Source organism: Ranitomeya imitator, chromosome 8 (genome assembly GCF_032444005.1).
Source record: "Ranitomeya imitator isolate aRanImi1 chromosome 8, aRanImi1.pri, whole genome shotgun sequence".
Lineage (NCBI taxonomy): Eukaryota > Metazoa > Chordata > Amphibia > Anura > Dendrobatidae > Ranitomeya > Ranitomeya imitator.
Window position 1 is genome coordinate 10202054 of NC_091289.1, and position 9282 is coordinate 10211335.

At 46.7% G+C, this 9282-nt stretch overlaps 1 protein-coding gene across 2 annotated transcripts in view; it reads left to right on the top strand.

Annotated features, from left to right (window-relative positions):
- GRIP2 (glutamate receptor interacting protein 2) overlaps positions 1–9080 on the top strand; it is a 111828-nt gene extending 102748 nt beyond the window's left edge. For both annotated transcript variants that reach the window (XM_069736250.1, XM_069736251.1), the window contains exons 16-24: positions 405–550; positions 1119–1263; positions 1453–1592; positions 1746–1925; positions 2085–2238; positions 3569–3689; positions 3964–4179; positions 4444–4590; positions 6111–9080. In XM_069736250.1, coding sequence (XP_069592351.1) covers positions 405–550; positions 1119–1263; positions 1453–1592; positions 1746–1925; positions 2085–2238; positions 3569–3689; positions 3964–4179; positions 4444–4590; positions 6111–6287 — 1426 coding nt within the window. In that variant the 3' untranslated portion in view covers positions 6288–9080. The remainder of the gene's footprint in view (positions 1–404; positions 551–1118; positions 1264–1452; positions 1593–1745; positions 1926–2084; positions 2239–3568; positions 3690–3963; positions 4180–4443; positions 4591–6110) is intronic.
- Positions 9081–9282: the final 202 nt, after the last annotated feature.

Here is a 9282-nt window from a genome sequence, read left to right on the forward strand (position 1 = left end):
GAGCTCACAGACTTGTAGTGAACCCTCAGCTGGGAGAAACATTTTACCTGCACTGATACATTGTAACGAGAGAGATTCCTGCTACTTATGTGTTCAGGTTACAGAGGATTGTCTCGACTGGATGCAATTGTAACAAAGCCTCTGCTGTGAGAACTATTAGCTCTGTATGGTTTTTCAGCCTTTGGGTGCAAATAAAAATGTTTCCACTCCCTGACAGCAAGCAGAGATCTTGAAAATGGAAAAGGAATTAAAATAAAAGTTTTTTACAGGCCGAATTATTGAGCCTATTATTATTACGGTGACATCAGTAGATTATAATGTGCGGCGATGGACTGGATGTAATGGGGTGGGGAGTACATCGCCCACATCTATATAATAACGGGGTCTGTGACTTCTCGCTACAGAACTGGCACCTTGGAGCCCGGGGACAAGCTGTTAGCCATAGACAACATTCGCCTCGACAACTGCTCCATGGAAGACGCGGTGCAGATACTGCGCCAATGTGAGGAGCTCGTGAAACTGAAGATTCGGAAAGATGAAGACAATTCGGGTATGAAATTATCTAATGAGCTGTAATCACTGCTGCAAATCCCCGAAATTGCACCATTAAATCTCATGTCTATGGTAGAGATCATGGAAAGGATCAGTTACCATCTACCTGCACGCAGACGTCATGACATAGTATGGCGCCACCTGGTGTTCAGTGTACAGCACTGTGTACGTCTACCTGGTGATCGCACATGCTCAGTTGCTTCTTCCCCACAGTCAAGTCCCCATTTTGGCAGCCAATAGGAAGAGCTTCATATAGTCCGCTGCCAGAGGGTGAAGGAGACTCATTCTGTCCAGAGCACCCAAAGGATAGCTATGGATGAGAGGATTTTCCATTTATGATGGCGACACTGAAAAGTGCTGTAAAACAGCTATTAACAGCATTTGAGTACTTTGGGGTGAAGTCAATAAATGGTATAAGGTATTAATAGTTAGACAAACTTCACTTCCACCTGATAAAAACTAGGGAGTGTGAGGAGCAGTCACAATACTTTGTCACTATGTAATTTGTAGATTACACTGGAAATGGCTCATACATACTGACCTGTATCCATGCACTCGTTTTGCAGACGAGCAGGAAACGACAGGCGCCATCATATACACAGTGGAGCTGAAGAGATACGGCGGGCCATTGGGTATTACGATATCCGGGACTGAAGAACCCTTTGATCCCATTGTTATTTCTGGCCTTACAAAGAGAGGACTGGCTGAAAGGTGAGTTATGGTAGAGATCATAATGACTGATGTCTCGAAAGACAAAAACTAAAATGTCCTACAATACCCCTCCCGACCACCGGAGGTGATGAAGAGCTCCACCTCTCGTGGCTTATACGAAGCAATAAGGTCTCTCCGTTGCAGCCATGTTTTTTTGCAGTTGCTCAAAGTGTTTTTCTTTCTGTGCAGGACTGGAGCGATTCATATTGGAGATCGGATATTGGCTATCAATAACGTGAGTCTCAAGGGAAAACCGCTGAGCGAAGCCATTCACTTACTGCAGATGGCCGGTGAGACGGTGACCCTCAAGATAAAGAAGCAAGCAGAGAGTGAGTGGGCCCAGCTACTCCGGCGAATCGGGCTACCAGCTTTGGGGCAAAGGTGCCGCAAAACGTAGGGAAAAGGGGCAGAGATCGCGCAGGAGGAGGACAGGCCAAAGAGAAAGCACCAAGGAGTCACTGATAGCCGCTTTTGGTTTCCAGGGACGCATTCTCAGAAGCTCTCCGACGGGGTAAATGAAGGGAGTGACCCCGAAGACGATCTCACCGACTCTCAGAAGACTGGCAAGTTATCGGAGATCTACTCTACTACCATCCCCAGCGTGGACAGCGCTCTGGAGTCTTGGGACGGGTCCGGCATTGATACGGGATATGGAAGCCATGGTGAGAAAACACGACCCCCCAGGGTCATACTAGGGTATGAGAACAGTCGCCTATGCTGGACCCCCTATGACGGTGACCCATCGCTTGCTTTGCAGTTTCCTCCTCGTTGCTGCCAACACCTGGGGCCCCGGGCTGATCCTGTCTGCTTGATTCTTCCAGGTAACTATATTCATCAGGCCGTGGGAATCTCGTTACATCCTCACGAGTGGAGAACGGCACGGCAGAAGATGAACACGCCACCAGCCGAGCACCGGAAGAGTTACCCCTTCCTGGATGGCAGTTTCAACGAGGAGGAGTGGGACAAGCCAGCTCGGTATGTGGCTGGACGAGCAAGATTCCCGCTGCTCCGTCCTGTTCATGTGATGCTAACAATATATTCAGTGACAACCACCAATAGTAGTAGTTATCAGCCAGCTCACCGAAGACCCTGAATCGCTGTGCATTGTACCTGCAGTTTCGTTCTACTCTGCTTGTGTACACAATGTTCATCCCGAGCTTGCTGGTTCATGCACAGAACAACAGCATAGCTGGGAGGCCTAAGAGAAAGGAAACCAAAATCACATTTACTAAGCTGTTTATTCCACTTTTTCCCACAAACCGCACATCAAAAAGATGTAAATTGTGCAAAAAATAGCAACTTTTCTCTGCACCCCCCAAAATCCAAATGTTGGTGTGATTTATAACAGATTAATACTAAAGCCCGAATATTGCTCAAGTTTAGGTATAAATGTACACCTCACAGAGGAGAAACAGATGTAACAAACCCTCAGCTCGGGAACAGGATTAATGCTGCCCCATTTTTTCCTTTAAAATATAGGACACCTATTTAAATTAATGGGGTCTGTTTGGCACCAATGGGGTCCATCAGGTCCCAGATCCTGCTGCCATTCTTCTCCTGGCCTGGCTAATATACTGAGGTGCGCTGCACACCTATGTGAAGGGGGCTGGCTGATCCTTTCTGATTAATTTCTAATATGAGTTAGAAGAAAAATTCGCTAGCCCCTTTAATATCATAGGTTTCCCAAATTTATGTGCTGCCCTATGACGACAAACAGAAAATTGAAATTGATAGGGAGTTTAAATACAAAAACTTTTAGATAGTTTTCTAACTTTTCTGATGTGTAGTTGTGATGATTATGGACACTGTATCTGAATTTCTGGTCTCACTAACCTCCCTCCACCCATTCACCATCATGGCCCCGTGACACCTGCTCGTATTTCTTGTACCTGGAGGAGCGTCTCCTGTCATCATTTTCTCACCGCGTCTCTGTTCTCCTCTCTGTGTTTTCTCTCTTTCTCTTCCCAGGTGTTCTATGTCTCAGCTCTGAGCCCCTCATCCTCCTCCTGTGTACTAACAACTCCTGGGGGGCTCCTGTTTTGCTATTTTCGTTTCTCTCACGCCCATCCTCCATATTGTCCGTTCCATTGTTTGCACCAGTCTGTCTCAACCTGCATGTCCTCCTCACCTCCAGCTTTGGCCTCATCTCCCCTTGCTCCTCCTCCCATCGGGGAATGATCTGGTGAGTGCGTTGAGTTGTCGGGCTGCACCCGTGATTTGCACACTTGGTGTCAGAAGACCCGAGTGTGAGCCACAATGCTGCTCCGAAGATGCTGCTGAAGACTCACCATGTTTGGTTCAACAGATACCCCAGTCAACCCAACGGCCTGGAGAGCGAGCATGATGATAGCTTCTGGAGAGTATTCGGGGAAGCCCTGGAAGACCTGGAAACATGCGGACAGTCTGAACTTCTCAGAGAAATCGAGGTAATGGGTTTTAATAGGATTATCACAATTCAAGGAGCATTCACAATTCTGCTGGATTGCTGTTAGCTCTCAGGCGCGCAACTTGCTGCTGGATATTCTTCTATGAATTGGTCTTTAATCTGACGCACAAAACTTGCAGCTCTGGCAGTGACTGTATTGTGAAAAGTATTTGCAAATGTTGGGTTGCTCACTTGCTTCACAGCCGTGGTAGTGAAAGCTATTTACAAACTCCATTGCCTTCATGGGTCACCCACTAATTTGCTTTCTTACTCAGGCTTCCATCATGACCGGCAGCGTGCAAAGTATCGGGCTTGATGGCAGCAAACTTCTCCTAGAAAACTCCAGTCAAAGTAGCCGCTTCCTGCATCGGAAAGGAGGTTCCCACCACTCCAAAAACAGCCCCAAAAAAGAGAACAAGCTCAACCAGGACCCCAAAATCCTAAAAGAGGATGGTCAAGACATGTCCACAGCTGCTGCAGAACTGCTGAAGGTGACGACACCAAAGAATACAGTCACAAATATAATTGTGCCTTGTCTGGGGTTGCACAACTACAGAAGCAGAGATGTAGGCTGCTGTATGCAGGAGGGTCCTGGCACAGAAGTACCCATGTAGTTGTTCTCTTCTATGTCAGGACTCTGCAAACAGCAGCCTAGATCTCAGCTTTTTAGACCATTTTGAGGCAGCAGAATATGTCCCCATGACCATGATGCCAAATTGGACATACTAATGAACTGTACCCATCTGTCCCTGCAGGTGACGGTCATGAAGGATTTGGAAACAGATGATTTTGGCTTCAGCGTCTCAGACGGGCTTCTGGAGAAAGGTGTTTATGTCAATATGATCCGGCCTGGGGGTCCGGCAGATAGGAGTGGTCTACAGTCCTGCGACAGGATACTGCAGGTGAATGTAGCTGCCTGTCGTACTCCAAAATTTGCATCATGTGATGGCACAAGCTCCTTACCAGTTGGCTCTAAATGATCCAATTTGCTAAATATTCTAAAGGGTTATTGTCCGGCGCCTCTACTCCTGCGTCACAAGCGAGCAGTGCCGAGAACCATTGCGCACGTGGCTCGTCAGATGAGCGGATTCATAACATCATTGGCGCCTCTCCACTGCAGGTGCCAAAGAAAATGATCACACAGCATTAATGAGACCTGACAGCCAAAGTTCCACATATGGATTATCTTATAAAATTTACTCCTAGAGATGAAAACCTTCAGGATATCCTCCCAAATAATTCTTCCATAAAATACCCCAAATTACTGTGATATTCAACATTAAAGCAATTAATATTTGATACAATGAGCCAATAATAGGAAAGTGTGCTGGGGAGCAATGACAAAGTGTTACATCAGTTGTAAAGGCTTATACCTAACATAATCACCTATCCATAGTATATGAGATAAATTGCGAATCGCTGGGGGTGTGATGGCCGGGATTCCCAGAGATCCCAAGAGTAAAGCTCAGCAGCCCTGGGCTCCGTTCCGAACGTGGTCTATGGGACTGACGTAAATAGTCGAGTGCTATCGAGAATATTCACCTTCGCTCCATTCAGGATGGCGTTGCTGGGCCGACTGCACAGGTTCCAGAGCTTTGTTCTTGGGATTGCTGGGGGCCCCGGTAGTCAGACCTCTAGCGATCATTCAGGTATCTCCTATGAATGGGCAATTACCGTACTTGTTATTTCAGGAATAACCCATTAATCTATGTACCGGCTTTATAATTATCTCATGAAAAGTTCTGCAACTTTCTAATTTACTTGTTTCAATCTGCCACCATTTTAAATATGTCTGCTTGCTGTCAATGTATAGCAGCATGTTTCTTTCCATCCAGAATGAACCGATTGTTAAAAGAGAGCACAGATCTAATTGCAGTGAACCCAGGTGCCCGTGTCATTTAAACATGAGGGCAAGTTTTCCACCAAGGAGAGATCCTGAAAATGGTGGGAAACTGATTTCTCTATCGCTTCATAGGGGGACACCGGAAACCATGGGTGGATGCTGCTATCACTAGGAGGCAGCAGCATACACCCATGGTTCCTGTGTCCCCCAATGAAGGCTCAGAGAAAAAGATTTTACCGTAAGCAACCAAAAATCCTGTTTTCCTTAAAAATTTTGAAGAATGTATCATCAAATGGGTAACTTAATGCAAATGTGTAAACGCTAAGAAAACCCACAAAATACGAGAATTGGGGCCCTGAGTTCCCTGCTCTGGCTTTTCATGACCACGATGAGGTGGAGTTTGATCGGTGCAGCTGTCAAGTTGTCCGCTCTGCTGATAGAAGGAGCAGAGGACAGTGATTTTACGGGTGAGGGTGAATGGAGGACTTGGGACCCTCCATTCTGGTGATTGCCCAGAACATGAGGATGATAGTGGGTACATGCCAGTTAATAAAATCCGCCCTGTGTCTTCCAATTCAGGTGAACCACGTGCGCACACGAGATTTTGACTGTTGCCTGGCCGTGCCTCTGCTGTCTGATGCTGGAGACAGGTTAGATCTGGTCATCACCCGGAAGTCTCTGTCCGCTGGGATTCGGGAGGAGACCCTTAAACACCCCTCAAGTCTAGAATCTAAGACGAGCACAAAGACCCTCTGAGGAGCCTAATATATGACTTTCCTGTACCCCTCAACCTAGAAAAAGCGGCCGCTCCGAGCACATGGTGGCCAGCGGCGACTTCCTGAGCACATTGCTATGGTCACATCCATATTTTTATCCCATTTTGCTATTTCTTTGATGTGTTCACTAGGATTTCGGAGTAACCGTCCTCGTGGTTGGAGATTCATCCCTCTCTCGGTGCTATCAGTTTTACTTTGACTCTATACCTCATAGTAATAAGAATCTTCTCCTTTCGCGTCCTCGCAGTGAGATCCCAGAAATCCAGAAACCATTTTCCTTGTAGTTTGTACAATGTGGGTGATGCTGAGATATTAGGTGAATGACTCCGTCCCTCATCACGTTTCTAGTATTTTGATCACTGACGCACTTTATACGCTCCTCGCCCCCTATGGTCCATTTTTATCGACTTTTCACACCACACAAAAGGGCAGAAAATAGATTAGATGCTTCTGTAATCATGACTACTGTAAAGATGGCCGCCCTCTCAACAGTGCCCCCTCACCCTGGATAGCAACCATGCTCCAAAGATGTTCCCCCTCACGCTGAATAGAAACCATGGCTGCTCCAAAGATAGCCCCCCTCACACTGCACAGCAATCATGGCTGCTCGAAAGATAGCGGCCCTCACAACAGTGTCTCCCCACCTCACCTCACGCTAGATAGAAATCATGGCTGCTCTAAAGATGGCCGCCCTCACAACAGTGTCCCCCCTCACACTGGACAGCAACCATGGCTGCTCCAAAGATAGCCGCCCTCACAACAGTGTCCCCCCCCTCACACTGGAGAGAAACCATGGCTGCTCCAAAGATAGCCGCCCTCACAACAGTGTATCCCCACCTCACGCTAGATAGAAATCATGGCTGCTCTAAAGATGGCCGCCCTCACACTGGACAGAAACCATGGCTGCTCCAAAGATAGCCGCCCTCACAGCAGTGTCCCCCCTCACAATGGACAGCAACCATGGCTGCTCAAAAGATATCCGCCCTCACAATAATGTCCCCCCTCACACTGGAGAGAAACCATGGCTGCTCCAAAGATAGCCGCCCTCACAACAGTGTCTCCCCTCACACTGGAGAGAAACCATGGCTGCTCCAAAGATATCCGCCCTCACAATAATGTCCCCCCTCACACTGCACAGCAACCATGGCTGCTCCAAAGATAGCCGCCCTCACAAGTGTCTCCCCTCAAGCTGGACGGCAATCATGGCTGCTCCAATTATAGCAGCCCTCACAACAGTGTCCCCCCTCACACTGCACAGCAATCATGGCTACTGTAAAGATGGCCGCCTTCACAATGTCACAACACTCTACAGCTCCCACCATGAGTTGCAGATTTTGTCACCGTCATTTCATTATTTTTCCCTATTGTTCCGTACCACAGCGCCTTATGTGTTACTGGGAGACGGCGCACTTCTTCCATGATTTACGTATTTTATAGCACTTTTGACATTTTTTTTTTGTTTCTTTATCCCAAAAATTCCCATAACAACCACTCAGAGCTCGGCTTGTTGAGCTAAAACAGAAGCTGCCGGCAACACCCCTTGTTGATAACGGTGGGCATCAGCGTGAGTGGGAGGGTTTTTAGTTTCACTTAGCGTCCACACTGCCAGCGATGAAAGAAAAAAGTATTCATAGGTCAGCATGATTCATAACGTAGCATGCCGCCATTTTACTCATTTGTTTTTTTTTTTTTACTGTGACCGCACTTGTCTGAATCGGGTCACACGCAGCCTCAGGCCTAGAAAATGGAGGAAATTATTATAACGGCGCAAACCTGGGCAGCGTCTTGTATAAAAAGCTACACAAGGCCCGTAGCAACCAATCAGAGCCCAGCTTTCTGGACTGGTTAGGAAATTGAAAGCTATGTTCTGATTGGTTGCTAGGGGCACTCCACTGGTTTCTAGGTGAGGCCTAGTTTCTGGAGCAGCCTGTTTCGAGGTGATCTGAAGGACGTTAGCCACCATATTGACTGCCGGAGGAATATTTTCATAAAATCAAGGAAAATGATAAAATTTACACAAAAACGGCTTCCATGAGGTCAGTGTTCTGCAAATATTTGTTGTACTTTGAAGAGTGCGGCTTATGAAATCTTTGTAGTAATACAGCGGCTTCACTGATATTAAGATGGCTGACTATGTCAAAAGCAGCAGCCCCAAGTGCTGGCTCTATAATTGTTGTGAAACTACAATTCCCAGCATGCCTTAACAGGCTGAAGTTATCAGGGCATGCTGGGGGTTGTAGTTTCACAATAGATGGACAGCCACAATTGGGAGGCCTAAAGCTGACAAGATGGCCGCCGCCTGCCTCGTTTTTCTCTCCGTCCAGGTAAGTGACCATTTCAGGGTGCACGCCCGCCCCCGTACTTTGGGCCATAGCAGGGACTGAAGGTATTTTTATATGCAATATTTGTGGGGTACAGAGCTCCCAATCTATTGGGGTCTTTTTTTTTAACAATGCATTTAAACCGAAGGCTTTAACGATCGTCTCCCTGTACTCTGTCCTATGCATCTCCAATGAGCGCGCCCCGCTCCCCGCATTACCAGAGGAGTATTTTTATCCGTAGGAGTAATATGAACTTGTAAAGTATTTTTCTACAGATTTCGGTATTCTTATGTATTCAGGAAAGCACAATCCGTCGAGATGACAGGAGCCGGAGAACTTTATTTTATTCCTGTTATGGGCACATTTGTAAATAGGTTTTTTTTTCTGTATTTAAGAAAGAAAATGGGAATTGTGGATAAAAGGGATTTTTAATAATAAAATACTGAATTTTATCCGCCTGGACAAAGTTATTTAAAAAAAAAAAAAACTGAAAGTCTGCGTCTGCACCCCCTATAACCAGGACCGGTCTCGAACTGCTGCAAAACAACTCTCAGCATGCTTTGATAGCGTTCAAGTGTGAAGGCATGCTGGGAGTTGTAGTCATGCAACACCACTGGGCGTATTTCTAAGTCTTTCCAGGGCAATATGTACATT